This window comes from Zootoca vivipara, chromosome 6 (assembly GCF_963506605.1).
Source record: "Zootoca vivipara chromosome 6, rZooViv1.1, whole genome shotgun sequence".
In the NCBI taxonomy this organism is placed as follows: domain Eukaryota; kingdom Metazoa; phylum Chordata; class Lepidosauria; order Squamata; family Lacertidae; genus Zootoca; species Zootoca vivipara.
The window spans coordinates 39,247,439-39,264,301 of record NC_083281.1 but is presented as its reverse complement, the minus strand read 5'-3'; the positions used below and the strand labels follow the sequence as shown (position 1 = coordinate 39,264,301).

At 44.1% G+C, this 16,863-nt stretch overlaps 1 protein-coding gene across 2 annotated transcripts; it reads left to right on the top strand.

The window, feature by feature from the left end:
* Positions 1-201: 201 nt before the first annotated feature.
* LOC118087623 (gap junction beta-5 protein) lies at positions 202-15,644 on the top strand. Of its 2 annotated transcripts, XM_035120451.2 has the most exons (3): positions 202-533; positions 10,723-10,793; positions 14,030-15,644. In XM_035120451.2, exon 3 carries the CDS (start codon positions 14,055-14,057, stop codon positions 14,889-14,891), a length of 837 nt encoding a protein of 278 aa, XP_034976342.2. In that variant the 5' UTR covers positions 202-533; positions 10,723-10,793; positions 14,030-14,054; the 3' UTR covers positions 14,892-15,644. The 2 variants fall into 2 exon arrangements, with proteins under 2 accessions (XP_034976342.2, XP_034976343.2); XM_035120452.2 differs by lacking the exon at positions 10,723-10,793 and having other exon boundaries at positions 203-533.
* The last annotated feature ends 1,219 nt before the right edge of the window (positions 15,645-16,863 follow it).

Here is a 16,863-nt window from a genome sequence, read left to right as displayed (position 1 = left end):
TACCCATTTTGAAGTCACTTAAATGGGATAGTGTGCTTTTCTGAATTTTGCAATGCTTACCCCAAAAAATGTGTTTGGAGGAAAATGCATGATAAAATGTGCATTTTGTGGGGAGGGGGGAATTGTACAAGTTAGGGAAATGTTTGCAAAAGTAGCAGAATTTTGGGTCTCTTTTAGGGGACTGAATGGACTAACCCTCAAATCCCTACCTCCTGCAATCGTGGGACTGGCTGCTCAGATTACCCAGATAGATTCTGCACTGCTGGTCTGATGGGGGCCCTTGTTGTTTACCTGGTATAGCTCTCTGCATTCCCCAGCCTTGACAGCTAGCAACCAAGAGTGTGCTAGAAAGCTCCACCCATAGAATGTTTCTTTTGGAGATTCCGCCTCCTCTGCCTTGTCCTCACTCCCAGAGTGCCGGGAGGAGCCTCTGAGTTTTGATGGCTCTTAACTAGCGAAAATATTTTTTAAATGCTTCGGAAGGAAGCAGCAGACTGGGAAAAGGTCTGTGAGGAAGCCAGGACTCTTACCAGGTAAGCGTGTTTGTGGTTTCTTCTCATCACCACTGTAGGGTGAAATGTAAACTAGTCTGTTGGGGAAAGTTTGAGCTGCTGGGGGGGGGGGCAGGAAAAGCATAACAGGGAAAGTCTGTAGTCAATGCTTAAAGCGTATGTTTTGCTTGCAGAATGTCTCATGTTTCACCCTCAGCAACTCAAGTTACAGCTGGAAAAGAGACCCCCCCCCAACACACACACCCCTCTGAAATCCTTGAGACCTGCTGCCAGTCAATGTACAGTATAGACCAGGCATGTCCAACTCCCAAAAGACTGTGATCTACTCCCAGTATAAAAAAAACTGGCAGTGATCTACCCATTGTCATTGGAGGAAGGAGGAGTATGCGTAGGGTGGGTGGATTGCCCAGAGTTGTTGAGCTTTTTTTTTTAGGAGGGAAGTGCCCAGAGTTGTTGAGCTTTTTGGGGGAAGATTGCACAGAGCTTTTAAGCTCCCCCCCCCCCCGGAACTTTTTGTACATAAGGATCCTGCGATCTACCAGGATCAGCAGGGGATCTACTGGTAGATCATGATCTACTGGTTGGACATCCCTGGTATAGACAATGCAGGTTGGACCAATGGGCAGACTCAGTATGAAGTGGTTTCCTATGTTCCTATGGAATGACTCTTCAGGGCTTCAGGGCTGGAACTCAGATTTGCAATGTGGGACCAGGCTGCCACTGAGGCTACCCTGAAAACCTTTCCCTCTTTGGAGAGCCCAAGAAGCACCACTTATCTCATGGGAGGGGAACTGGATTTTGCAAACTCTAGCCCCCTCATGCTTTAATTTACACTGGCTGTAAAGGTATCAGCATGCAAACGGCAAAGAGATTCATCTGGATTTTTGCAAAGAAACATGCATGAGTAATATTCTCCTCTGTAAGCTGGGTGGGTGTGGTGGAATGTCTTCCATGTTTGCCGTGCTTGTGGATGCTGTGGGGACCTTGTGGGGAAGTGTAGATCTTGTTCATCAGTGCCTAGCAGATCCCAGTGGAATTCTGGTCAGAAAACAAAAGCACAACATTCAAAACCCTAGGGTCGCTCGTAACCGTTCAAATGGCATGGAAGCATGGGACTTGTAGTCTCCTCTGCAACTTGAGTTGGGAAGTAGGGAAAATGGCAAATTTTGCGCACCCCACCCTTTCCCACCTCCAGATCCACAAGGTGAGTATTTTACGGTTCATGAAAGGTGTGCACTGTGAATGGTGAGGTGGGCTGCTTCCGCCTTTTGGTTAAAAAAATGCCTTTCCACAATAATAAGAAAAGTATTCTTGAGTAAAGATTAATAGGGAAAATGTCATGCAAGCCAAAGAGAGTTACATCACGCCAGAAATATTCAACAATGGAAAGGAAAGAAGGAAGGAAGGTCTGAACTGCCTCAGACCCATCATGCCTCACTAGCTGGCTCACCCCAAACCCTACCTCTCACTCTCTCCTCACCTTCAGCTTCATCCTACATGCTCCTGCTCTCCCTGTTTACAAGGGACGGTCCCAGTTTTCTGTTACTTGTGCCTGAGAACTCACTGTTGGTTTTAAGGGGTGCCTTATTCAAATCTTGCAAGTGAGAATTGCTAGAGTTGTGCCAGTGCTTGGAAAGTTCATACTTAAAAGGAACTAGGTTTTTTTTTTTTTTACAAAGCAAGCTATTCAGTTCAGCTGTATTCTAATGAACTTTTTAGTTCCTAAAAACTTCATCCTCCACATTCGGAATATTGCAAGGTGCTGTGCTGAATTACAGGGTCCAACAGTAAGTCAGGGGCCACAAGATGTCTGACAGACAGACAAACAAACAGGTGAAGTGTTCTTTATTATTGTATTTCCATAAAAGAAAAGGCTTGCCCTGTTTAATTTGTGCCAGCCACACAGCTGTTAAAGGCACATGGCATCATTCTCTTTGTTCCTGTACCTGTATTTTTCTGCCCAAGCTGCTCCTGTTGGAAGAGAGTGGATCTCTCCAGCAGGGAAGATACAGGAAGTGCCTTACATTCCTTCCTTCTGATTGTTTAGCAACAGTGATTAAATGACTAAACATCCTTAACAACAGCAGCACCTGTATATCTGCCTAATAAGCCCTAATACATTGCCTCAATATTTTGCTTTCTAGCTTTATCAATATCTGATTTACTTACTGTTTTTAAAATGAAAAGAAGAGTTCAGATTTCCTGCTGCTGGGGGAACAGCATGAACGTGAAGATGAAGTAGAAATCTTTCAAAGTTCTGCCCCAAAATGAATTTAATTGACTTTTAGTTCACCGATGAATTACCTTCAGGTGTAGTCCGGAGATTTTTGAACTGTGAACTTTGTTCAGCTGAACTCGTTTGTTCCAAGCACTGGGTTGTCCTCTTTCATGATTCAGCTTCCTCCCCTGAGCTAAATATTGGAGTGGAAAGGTAAATGAATCTCTGTTGCACATGAATATAAATGCATGTGCATGAACATTAAGTCAATGTGATATGCACAAACAGCTGTATCCCACATGCAGTCACTAGGGCAGGCTTCTTTGGCCTCCAGATGCTGTTAACTAAAATTCCTTCTTCCTAGCCATTGGCCATGCTAGCTGAGGCTGCTGGAATTTGGAGTCCAACAACATCTGGGGGGCTAACAGGTTCCCCATCCCTGGGTGTAAAATACACTAAGGTGTCTTTTTAACTTTTTGTAATGTATGTGGGGCTTCCCTTGCACTTGGACCAGACTCTGCAGTCAGTGCAGAATGCTGCAATATGATTCCAGAGAGTAGTGAGATCTTACAAACATGCTACACCTCTTCTCAAAGATCTACACTGGCTGCCGATCTGTAACGACCATGGGCAAGTGGGGTTTTGAACCCAGGTCTCCAAGGTTCTAACCACTGTACCACACTATCTCTTCTACTGTAACAAAAAGATCTAAATAACTGCCAGCATGTAGGTTCTGCCATGGCAATACACCTTTCCATTCTCCAATGTTTCTTGCAAGTACCAGCTCCATCTGAATGTTCTTTCTCAGGGCCGTCTTAAGCCTATCTGGCGCCGTGGTGCAAGGATCTGTCTGGCGCCCCCCCCCACACGCCCACCTTTCCCTCCAGACAAGCTGGACAGGGCTGGGGGGGTCTTGTGGTTTCCCGCACCACTAGTCTCTATGGCTAGGTTTCCCGCACCACTAGTCTCTATGGCTAGGACACCTCTGTTCTTTCTACTGCTGTGTGCCGCATGGTGGGGTCTGGAGCGCCCAGATTCCACTATTTCCATCAACCTCATATCTATTTCCCCTCAAATAATGCAATAGACACAGGGTGACGGCCTATGTGGTGTTTTCCACAAAGCACACCTGCTCTTCCCCAAACACAGGACAGCACCATTTTGTCCACAGGTCATCTTGAGGAAACAGCAAGAAGACGGGTGCTGGAACTGTCCAGACATGAGATGGGTACAGTACTTAAAATCTCATGTCACCTCTTTTACCTCCCAGGATATGTCACTTCCCATCCTTCAGGGAATGGCCTCCTGGATTGAAAAGCTGAATCAGCCATGTAGGAAACTTCCTCCTTGGCTTAATTGCATTCCACCTACATATTGTACAAAAAGGTGACTAGAATTTGGGGTGCTCAAATATTTCACTATATGCATTTTAAGCAAAACAACCTAATTTACACTGTCCAGGTTAATATATGGATCAGAAGCCAGCCATCCTTAGGTTTTCACACTTCTCAAAGTTTTGGGACACAGTTCTTGGCTTAAGAAAAGTAGCAAAATGCATACAAAAGTTCATATTTTAGGTTAAAATGTGTCTTTTACTGTAAAATGTGTACAGATTCCTTATTTACATCCCAACTTTACGCCAAGAAGCTCAAGATGACATAAATGGTTTTCCCCTCCCCATTTAATATTTACAACAACCCTGTGTGGTTGGTTAGGTTAAGAGATACAATAGCTGACCCAAAGTCACCCAGTGAGCTCCATAGCTGGATGGGGATTTGAACTCTGGTCTCCCAAGTATGACACTCTAACCACTACACCATACTGGCCCATCTCCCTGAATATACAAAAGTAAAGTGAAGTTTCATGCACTTTATTGAAAAAGTTGCAGATTGATGTGGAAAACACAAGCATTCTTCCAAAAATTGCACATTATTTTGCAATGCAGTTCTCCGGTCAAATAATTTTCTGCCCCTTCAGTTTTGCTGGTGTTCCATTATAAGCCTGTCATGTGACATTTTGTGTGGATTTCTTTTTTGAAGGCTGCCTGAAAAGTCCACGTTCAAACTGTATGCATTTTGTTCTCACTTTTAATGTAAGATGCCCTTTACCCATCAAGCATCCATTTCCAAATGCTTTTCATGGCATTTCCCATGAATCACACATTTTGTACATAGCTGCCAAGTCTCCAGTTTTTCGTGGGAAACCCCCGTATTTTAAACCGTTTCCCTCTGGCAGCCCGGATTGGAAAAAATCCCGTAAATCCCCGGTTTTCCTACCTGCCAGGGAGGCTCCATTTTGGGTCCTGGCACCGCCCGATTTCCGGTGCCCAGGCATGGGTAGCGCGGCACCAGAAGTCGCTTCTACGCATGCCCGGACATGCGTAGAAGCGACTTCCGGTGCTGCTTCGCCCATGTCTGGGCACCAGAAATCGGGCAGAGCGGCACCGGAAGTTGCTTCTGCGCATGTCCAGACATGCGTAGAAGCGACTTCCAGTGCCACGCCGCTGCTGATCCCGCATTTTTCAGCGGGAGACTTGGCAGCTATGATTTTGTATACTTTTTCCAATGTAAAAACGAGAAATTAATGGGTCATTTTAAGCACCTGAAGTTACACTTCAAAATTGTAGCCAAGTGTGTTGTGACCCACACGCAGCTTCAGGAGTCTCAAGTCAATTCTTATCTGCTGAAGAAGGGGGACTGAATAAATCTCTCCTCTATCTCTCACTACAACCCCGTTTGCTGAAGGACCACAGGAGCTTTGTGCAGTCACAAGGTCCCTTCCAACTCTACAATTCTTTGATTCTATGATCTACCAGTTCACCACTACACTCAAGTACACTTAACACAATGTTTGTATCTCGAGTTGGGAGTGACTCTGAATTAGCCAACCAGTCCCTCCTCTTCCTTCTATAACTAGGCACTGCTTAACTGGATGTTGTTGCGAAATGGGAGCACTCAGTTTGCTTGGAACACTGTGCCCAGGACTTATGATGCTTGAATTCACCCCATTCCAGGATGTGATCTTGGTATCCTGCTGCTTTGTTTCAGTTTGTTGATTCTTGCAAAGAATGCTCATTGCAGATGACTGACTGATTGAGTCAGCTTATATAAGTTTATTACAACAATAAGCATCCTTTTTTGTTTTGTTTTTAAAGTTACAATAGAACAGAAAAGACAAGTTGTTTAGAATAAGCTGTTAGTGCTTCTTCTCATTCCCCTAAGGCAGGCATAGGCAACCTTGGCTCTCCAGATGTTTTGGAACTACAACTCCCATGATCCCTGACCACTGGCCCTGTGAGCTAGGGATCATGGGAGTTGTAGTTCCAAAACATCTGGAGAGCCAAGGTTGCTCAATTGTCCTGTGCTGGCAGTTCAGGAAGGCAGAGGCCAATAGATGGTGGCTATTGCTCAGGGCTCTGTCTTTTCCCAAATGTGAACATTTGGGGAGAAATTTGATTCAGTTATCATTTAAAGGCAAACTCGTTTGCACTTTCTGAAACAATATGCAAACTGGAATGCAGGCTCCTTTGAAAATCACACTTCTCCCAGATTTTGCAGAGTGCAAAAATGTTTTTATGTTGGTGGGTTTTCATGAGGAATTTTTTATTTAAAAATAATAATATATTGTGTTATAAAAATTTTAAGGTCATGTATTAAAAAAAATGTTCATAACTGTATATATAAACCACATGTCTGAAACCCCACAGAAAAGGTCCTGAATAAATTGACCTCAAATATTTCTCTGCAAGGTCAAAGTGAGGAACCTCCCCATTGTCCCTTTCCTCACAAATCCTGTCCTCACAAATCCTGTCTTAAGGGCACATTCAAGATATGAACAGGGTGTGAACGTGTGACCTGTGACCTAGATTCAGGAATTAAGTAGTTATAATAACAAAAGAGTGGCCAAAACCCAGATAATGCAATCAGGTAACTTGCCAGACAGGAGATAAACAATGCACTCAGATTTCTGTTGTAGACCGCCTTTTCTGTGATGTAGGTATGATGTATCTGGGGGGTGGTCTTGGGCTACACCCCTTCTGTGATGTAAGTATGATGTTTCTGGGGGTGGTCTTGGACTCCAGGGCGGGCAATTTAAAATGGCTAAATAAGGGTGGGCACACCTTTGTTCTGGGTCCTCCTCCTCCCTCCTGTGTGCGGGGGAGCACCCTGTTGCAACAGTTAATAAAGATCAGGCTTACTAGCTGCTTTGCTTCTCAATATTCTCTGGTTGGTCTGCTATTTTCTCCTACCGATAGAGAACCTACAAAAGGACTCTATATGGGCTCTTTGGTACCCCATAAGGCAAAAGGATCAGTTTTGTTTGTTTGTTTTTTACTTATATCAATTGCAAACTGATGAGGAAATGTGGAGAACTTGGGAAAATGAGAAATAGAAATGGGAAGCTTGGTCCATCCATCCAACTAGAGCACTCTTGGTTGTTTTGGTTCGTCACTTATATTTGTTTCTTGGCCCAGAGAGGGACAGTGAGCTGAAGAGCCTGTTGCTTCAGCTGATTCACCTACTGTGGTAAGAGTAGGAGGGGGTGCTGACCCAGATGATGCAGACAGAGTGTGTGACTCATTCCCACTGCCACCTCGTTCCATTAATTGTGCTTGTTAGGCTGGACCTGGCAACTACTCACCTTTGTCTGATGAAACTATTTGCAAAAGAAGGAAATAGATTGGGATAGGAGCTTGGCCATGAAACTGCACGTCTTATCTCCTCAGCACAATCTCTCAAGGCACATCCTTCAGGACTGAGTGTGCAAAAATGGTCATCCAGTTGATGTTGGACTCCAGTTCCCATCAGCCCCAGCAAGCATGACCAGGGGCCATGGGAGTTGTAGTCCATCAACATCAGGAGGGCTAGAGATTCCCCACACCTGATCTAACCAGTTAACAGTCAGTTTTAGCATCTAAAGTATTTGTGAAGGGGCAAAAGGAGAGATGCATACAATTTTGCCTAGTATGTGCATTTCTGCAAGCGATTTTCTTTAAATTTCCTCTATTTTTGTATGTTGTTTTCATTACTGCACTTTTTAGTCTTCTTTTGTGCACATCTTTAATGCATTGTTTGTTTGGAGTTCTGAATCAAAATATGGAGAAGTGCAAATTTTGAAGGGGAGAACTGTATTCCAGTTTGCATATTATTTCAGATGTGCATTAACATGTGAACCTTTTTTCCTACCTTCATGCAAGCAATCTTGTGTTCTTGGATAAGGGGTGCCTTACATAGCATCATGTACTAGCACAGAAGAAGTTGTAGAGTTGGATAGGAAGGCAAACACACAAAGAAAAGCCTGATAGGACTGGAGAGGGATGAAAATGGCAATCAAGTCTCTTAAGCTTTAGGAAAGTGTGTAAAGCAAATAGGGAGGCGAGAGAGGGCGGGATCTTCAATAAAAACGGCTTTCACAAAGCAAAGCAGAGTGCGCAACTTAGATGTTTCATAAATAAATTGGCCATTTGGCCATTTGGGTGTGATCCAGTAGGAGTCTTCTTATATTACGTTATTTAACAAGATTTATCAACTAATTAATCAACAGAAACCCCAGAATGGTTTACATAAAACAAAATCAAATATTCATGGGAAAATACTGATAAAAGCACACTTTACAAAGCAAGTAAAATAAGATTTTATTAAAACATAGATAAAATCAGGTTTTTTTTAAAAAAAAGAAATGTACTGTACCTAATAAAATTACATGTCAGGGTAGGCTTGCTCAAACAAGAAAAGTGTTTATCATGCATTGAAACCACTACAGCTGAAGATGCCTGCCTAATATTAAGAGGCAGGGAGTTGCAGGGAGTAGGTGCTACCGCACTGGAATATTCATTATGTTATTAGCGATTACATTTAAATTCATCACAAACGTAGGTGCCTTATAAATGCTGTATAATTATTATAATTATGATTATTTTATAAAATTTATATGCCACCCTTCATCCAAAGATCACAGGGTGGTTTAGAATAGAAAAACACAAAAATGCATACTGTAATAACAAACAAAAACAATAACACACCCGCCCACCACACACACGTAGTTTAAAAGGCCATGTTTAATTAGCCAAAGGCCTGAGCACAGCTGCCAACCCTCCCTTTTTGCAGGAAACTCCCTTATTCCAAGCCACAGCTGTCAGCCTTCCCTTTTTTTTGGCTGGAAATTCCCTTATTCCAGCGCCGTTTCCCACTGCTATCCTGGATTGTTATACAGTATATACCATAGACTGTCCGGGACAGGTGAGGCTGTTGCTGATCCCTTATTTTCAAATCCAAAAGTTGACAGCTATGGGCCTGAGAATGGAGGAATGTTTTTTTGCCTGGTGCCCCAAAATGAGAGTGAACAAAGTGATCACACAGAGATCACACAACAGCAATTCCAAGCAATGACTGCCCCCCGCCCCTTCTCTCTCCGCCAAAGTCCTCCCGGCGATATATCGATAACTCGCCCAGCCCTAGTAGAGATGCAGGAGAAGGTCATTCAGGACCTACCCATTTTGCACTTCCTGAACCAATATGTGAAGGAAAACATAGATATTCTTTCTGAATTTTGTGATGTAGCTCTTGCACCCACCCACGCATGCAAAAATGTACAAAAATGCATTATATTAGAGAAACTTGTTTGTAATAAGGTGTGCACTGGGGAAAATCACATATAAAAATCAGTATATTAAGAGAAGTGAGCCCCAAACTACAAATGTTTATGTGGATATATAGATTGTTACACATCACCCCAATCTCCAAGCGGTGTGAGATTCCAGGAGTTCCAGACACTTACCCAGAGACTGTGTTTCCTTCTGGGAATGAGCGTAGCAGAGAGTCTGGTGCCTTTATGATATATGGTTTATTTACACATATGCAACCTGAACCTACAACGCAGAGGCTCACAGCATCAACCAAAAAGGTTTTGTTTCTCTCATAGCTGCAGCCTTGGATTCAAACAGAAATCAAGCATAGATCTGCCTCTCTGGCTTTCCAGCTTGCTGATTAAGGTCAAATCCCTGCACACATGAAGCCTCATCCCTGGCTTTTGTCCTTCTCACTCTCTGTAAACTGAGCGAGGGATCCCACCCATCTGCCATCTCCCACACAGAGCCACTTAATCCCCCTTAACGGCTCATCATCCAGGATATCACCTCATGAAGAGACTAGCCCAGATTTTAACACTTGCTGGATCTGGGGATTAGAGGAGTCTGGCACTCCAAACTCATAACAATATTAGCAACTGATTCAAAAATGGGGCGAACTGAGAGAAGCCAAAATCAACAGATTTGTCACTCCTAACATGTGGGCAGAATACCACCATCACACCCTGCTTTTGAGCATCCGGAGGCCTAAGCTTGGCTGTGGTTGTAAACAAGTTCTGGAAATGGAAATTCCTTTTGCTCTAGCATGGAAATTCTTATGCTGTGGTCTTTGTGCTAGGTCTGCGATGAATTAGTAAACCTCGGCTGGTTTTATGGATCAAAGATGAATCATTTTGTCAAGACATATTTTGTTTCCGCTTCCTGGTCTCTCGCCCTGTGCTTTTCTATAAGGGATACTTAAAGGAGAGGGAAACATCAGTTTTAATTTTATCTTCTCATTTACTGAGGTGGTGAGTAGAGTTGTGCAGTGACCACAACATTCACCTCGTATCTAAACCTGTAGCATTCGTAAGCAGCCCAATCTTTTTCAGATCTATTCTGTGCTCTTCCAATACGGTTTGTTATTTGGCTCCAAATCCTTTACAGTATGTTAAATCTGAAACTTTGTTTTGCCCCCATTGACTTTTACAGAGAATCTGGAAACAAAAAAAATGGGGAAACTTAAAAACAAACAAGCAAGCAAATATTTTCACATACATGGGTGAAATTTACAAGCAAATGAGCCCCTCCAGAGTGGATTAAGCCTGCCAATTGTCATGCAGATACAGCCAGGAGTTTTTGTGCAGGGGAGCTTTATTTTCTAATTTATATATTTAAAAGTCTCTAAATTGTTTATTTTCTGCCAGAATTGGATGCAGATTGCAGACATGGTCTCCCCTTCTGAAGGGATGAAGCTTTCCAAATTTCAGAGAGATAGGTGAGTGGTTCTCCTGCAAGGACAGGCTTTGGAGGAAGGAACAGAAATCACACACAGCCCTAGTTTTGGGGGGAGGGGCACTCAGTTTGAGGGACATGTGGGAGGTGCCCCTGCATTGGATACCCACCAAAACTCAGACAGGAATCCTGCACCCTCCATGGGGTTCAAACCCATGACTCTGAGATTAAGAGTCTCATTCTGTACCAACACTAAGCTATCCCAGCTCAGAGTTATTGCGCTGGATGATTTTACCTTCATTATTTTTTAAAAAATGGAAAAGTCAACATTTTCTCACTGTTACTTTTTCTGCAAATACCCTCCATGAATAAAAGAGAGTTCTATTATTTTAATTGTTAGAGAGAGAGAGAAATGACTCAGTAAGCACCAGGCCACCCTAGTAGTCTACCTGCACAACATCTTTAGCCTACTTTAACAGCTAAAATTCATGTTCACTTAACACACATCCAATTATTGTGATTGGAGTTCACCAGGAAAATAATTCACTGTGACTAAAAGCTAGAGCTTTCTGTCAAAGTGAAAGATTCCCTGCACTTCTCCAGTCCTGCCCTCTCAAGCTCTCATTGTTCAGCTTGGCTTTGTTTCTCAGAAAATAAAGGGGAAGCCTGAAGCAAGAGAGATACTCCAGCAGGTGGGGAGTCCCTAATTTTGTCCAACATTGAAATGTGAAATAATTCCCCAACTCTGCCTGGTGGCAAACTTATTTTTTGTTTATATCAGTTGATGTGAGACCTCATACGTTGGTACTCCTCCACTGCATATAGGCACATGCATTCATGTTGACTTAGCATTTTAGAGAGAAGACTCAGATGCAACTGTTCCCTGGACGTTTTGCCAAAATCTGTTGGGTTCCACCTCAGAATCACCAAAAATCAATGGACTCTGCCCCCATCCTCTCTTCCAGATAACTGCCCAGTACCAGAACACTTCTATTAAGGATCCAGAAATTGTCAGCCCCATGTTCCTGAGATGATAATGTTGCCATGTGTCCTAACATTAAAGAGGACATCCCCAGTTTGAAGGGCTACCTAGTCCAAGTCCAAGTAACGAAACCCTAAGAAGGAAAAACAAAGGTCTTGAAGTTGCCCATCAATAGTGAGGAGGCAGACAGTCAATTGAGCAAACATATAGGTCACTTAGTCACAGCCTTCCTTTTTTGTTCTTGTTGTTTAGTCGTTTAGTCATTTAGTTGTGTCCGACTCTTCGTGACCCCATAGACCAGAGCACGCCAGGCACTCCTGTCTTCCATTGCCTCCCGCAGTTTGGTCAAATTCAGGTTGGTAGCTTTGAGAACACTGTCCAACCATCTTGTCCTCCGTCGTCCCCTTCTCCTTGTGCCCTCAATCTTTCCCAACATCAGGGTCTTTTCCAGGGAGTCTTCCTTCTCATGAGGTGGCCAAAGTATTGGAGCCTCAGCTTCAGGATCTGTCCTTCCAGTGAGAACTCAAGGCTGATTTCCTTAAGAATGGATAGATTTGATCTTATTGCAGTCCATGGGACTCTCAAGAGTCTCCTTCAGCACCATAATATATGGCAAAATATATTGTACTTCTGCTTAATTGTTCTTCTTCTTATATTTGCATCAAACTATGTGAATCACCATATATTGCAAACCATCTATGCAAATCGGTGCCCTCTCTTTTGGCACTGTGTAAGTACCCACCCTATGAGATGCCAAGTACCATAGCTGCCAAGTTCTCCCTTTTTTAAGGGAATTTCCCTTATGCTGAATAGGCTTCCTCGCGAGAAAAGGGAAAACTTGGCAGCTATGCCAAGTACCCAATGTTTCACAGCAGAATGAAATTGAGACACTCTTGAGAATTTGCAACACCATTATTCTCATCAATGATCAATTTTAGGCACCTTCATCACACACATACACCTGTTACACATTGAGAAAACCTGGAGACTCTTTCCTTCCAGTAGCACTTCTTCCTTCTTAGGGAGATGAGGGCAGGGTGGGTTGTATATGGGTTATTTCCTGGCCTGTAAGAACATGCGGCAAGATTGGTTGAAACATGCAATCCTCTGGGTGAGAGGCACATGGTGTGGGAGTAATGGAATGAATGGATTTTGAAAACTATTAGGTCCATAAATCACTATACCGGTAGGTGTTTTCTAGCCCTGGATCTTAAATCAATTGTGCTTTGTGGTGAGGAGAGGGGCACAGATGAACCCAGAAAGTTCTACATGCTGTGATTAGTGGTGGGCCAAGTTTGCCTTACAAGCCATTAATTTCTTCTGAACTTTTCTGGAAAATATTCACAATGCAGTCTTATTTGTTTGTTATTCTGAGAAAGCTTGGGAAAAAACTAGGTGAAGCTCATGGACACACACTTTTCAAGGAAGGGTAACTGGTGGTAGAGAGAAGAGGGACAATAATCCTGCTTTTTATCATAGCAGGCATTTAACTGAAGTCTGAATTTATAATTTTAACTTATGTTCCTCTTCATTCTGTTGCTGTAAGGTCTGTACGCCACTTAAGAGATTATCGTAATTACTGTATATATATATTTGGAATTATGACTTTTACTGTGACCTGATATGAACCTTCAGGAGGGGAGATCAAATTGGGTAGGCATGGCAGAATGGATATGGAAAGACAATGGAGCTCGTACATGAAATGGTTGGAGGGCAACACTGCATAGCTGCCAAGTCTCCCGTTTTTCACGGCAAACCCCCGTATTTTAAACCGTTTCCCGCTGGCAGCCCGGATTGGGTAAAATCCCGTAAATCCCCCGGATTTCCTACCTGCCAGGGAGGCTCCATTTTGGGTCCTGGCGCCGCCCGATTTCCAGTGCCCAGATATGGGTAGCGCGACACCGGAAGTCGCTTCTACGCATGTCTGGACATGTGTAGAAGCGACTTCCAGTGCCGCGCCACTGCTGATCTCGCATTTTTCAGCGGAAGACTTGGCAGCTATGCAAGACTGAAAGTGAAGGTAAGCTTCAGTTCTTTTCGGGTCTTTCCAGCTCTATGACGTGAGTCAGGACTAGCAGCAAGGTGTTGTTGACAAATTCAAAAAGGTGTGGGGAACCTTTGACCCTTCAGATGTTGCTACAACTCCCATCAGCCCCAGCAACCATGGCCAATGGCCAGGAATTATGGGAATTGTAGTTCAGCAACACGGGTTCCACAGACCTGATTTAGAGGTTGCTTTGCTAGACATACATAGACATTTATAGCATTCCTAACTCCATCTTCTCATGTCTTTTCAGCAATTGGAAGTAGAAACCAAAGGCCATGAACTGGGGAGTCTTTCAAGGGCTCCTGAGCGGGGCAAACAAATATTCCACAGCCTTTGGACGTATTTGGCTCTCAGTGGTCTTCATCTTCCGGCTTCTAGTCTACATAGTGGCAGCTGAGAAGGTTTGGGGAGATGACCAGAAGGACTTTGACTGCAATACTGAGCAACCAGGCTGCCCAAACGTCTGCTATGACCATTTCTTCCCAATCTCCCACATCCGCCTCTGGGCCCTACAGCTCATTCTGGTTACCTGTCCTTCCCTGCTGGTAATCATGCATGTTGCCTACCGAGAAGCCAAACTGGAGAAATATAGGAAGAAGGTTGGAGCAGATTATGCACTGCGCTATCCTCCTGGCAAGAAGCGTGGAGGCTTGTGGTGGACCTATTTCTTCAGCCTCATCTTCAAGTCTGCTGTGGACATTATATTCCTCTTCATCTTCTACCACGTGTACCCAAACTACACACTACCCAGTGTGGTGAAATGCTCCCTCGAACCTTGTCCCAATGTTGTAGACTGCTTCATAGCCAGGCCCACAGAGAAGAACATCTTCACCCTTTTCATGATCATCACTACCTGTGTTTGCATCCTCCTCGGCCTTGTTGAAGCCTTCTACCTTGTTGGGAAACGATGTATGGAGTGCCTTCAGCCCAGAAATGAAAGCCACAGGAGGCAGGGCAGTGAATGGATGAGGAGAGAGGACACTTGCTCTCTGCCCAACAGCAAGCATGACTCAAATGAAGTGGGTATGCAGGTGTTCCATGGTGCAGATTACAAACCATCTACCTCCATCCTCAAGGCTGCTCCATTTTCCCAGAGAACTCTAAGCACATAAACTACCCGGTCAAAATTAAATCCTGGGAAATTTGGTAATGGAAACCTCAGAATGAACAGTGCCTGCTGCCAGGCAGGACATTTGCATGGTATGCCAGAAGGCATGACAGGGTATTCCAAAGAAAACAGTAGACATTGCTGGTGTGCACTTATTCATCCCATGTCTGGAAAGGAAATCACTGCAGCAAATGATATGCAATGATGTGTAACTGATGGTGTTTTCTCCCCCCCCAAAAAAAGTATTATGTTTCCTTTTAATTAAAATGAATAGGGAAGAATGACATGATTGTGCCACAGTGAGATGAATAATGCCGTTTTCTGTCAGAAGCCAAAGTGCAGCAGGAGGGGAACAGAGCTGCATCTGGAAAAGATGTGATGGAACAGAAAATAGTGCTTTCTTGCATCCCTTTGTGCAAGATGGAGATGGAGAAAGGAATGGCCTATATCAGGCTCCAATCCAGGTCAGGCTGTTGGATTTTCTGGTGTCCATATTTGACCCAAGAATAGTGTATTAAATAGTCATTTCAAAATTCACTGGTTCCCTCAGCTCATTCCATCTAAACCACTTACATTGTATACTGTCCCATAACTCATCTAGTCAATTTTTTTAAGACCTCCCCACCAGCAGCGAAAGGTGGCTGGCATACTTGGTACTAAGATCTCAGGAGTGAAAAGCAATATTGAAATAAAGATCACCAATGGAGAAGAAATGGTGTTGGTCTAGTCCTGTTGCAGCATTGCAGTTCTTATTCTGAAAAATATACACATTTTCTATTATTATTTTATTATTAATATGAGAGAGAGAGGGGGGGGACAGGCAACATACCAATTTGAGTCATATACTGTATATTTGAGTCATATACTGTATAACATACACAATAAATGGGATGCGGGTGGCACTGTGGTCTAAACCACTGAACCTCTTGGCCTTGCCAATCAGAAGGTCAGCGGTTAGAATCCCTGTGACAGGGTGACCTTCCGTTGCTCTGTCCCAGCTCCTGCCAACCTAGCAGTTCGAAAGCACACCAGTGCAAATAGATAAATAGGTACTGCTGTGGCAGGAAGGTAAACGGTGTTCCAGTGCACCAGAAGCGGTTTAGTCATGCTCGCCACATGACCCAGAAAGCTGTCTGTGGACAAACACCGACTCCCTCGGCCTGAAAGTGAGATGAGTGCCACAACCCCATAGTCGCTTTTGACTGGACCTAACTGTCCAGGGGTCCTTTAGCTTTAGCTTTACACAATAAATGTATACATACATATGAATGTATACAAAACTTTGGGTGAGAGCCAATGTAGCACAAGCAGACAGCTCTGTGCAGAAAGCGGGGTTTCTCCTTCCTCTCATCCCCACTATAGGTCACCGTGTGACCCCAATTCCAAATTGTTGGGCAGACTCTCCACAGCAGTCCCCTTGCACAAGGAGCTTTCCATTACTCAAGGAGGCAGACATCACTGAATGTTGCCTACTAAATCTAACTGCTGAACATAAAATGTAGAATATTTTTTAAAAATATCATATATGTAGGTGGGTGTGGGTGTGTGAGAGAGAACTGAATCAATCCCTGCCCCAGTTATTTCCAACTCTGTTTTCACATATTCCACTACAACATTCCAATTATTTCATGTCATTAACTCTTAGCATTATTTTCAGTTTAATGAACCCCAGCCAGGGGCGTCTTGCCCATAGAGGCAAGTGGCGTGGGGAACCAGGGCGCCAAGTTCACGCCTAGTTCTGGAGGGCGCCTGGGAAGAAGCGGAGGCTGGACGTGGTGCCTCCTGGCATCGGCTCACTGCCCTCGCCCGCCGCGCCAAAGCAGTTCCGCGCCTGGAGCCTCCGCCTGCCATGGCCACCGAGGCACGGGCGCCAGGCAAGAGGCAGAGGGTGGGCGCGGCGCCCTCATCCGCTGCACTGAAGCAGCACCATGCCCGGAGCCTCCAACTCTTCCCCGCTGGAGGAGCTGCCCTCCAGC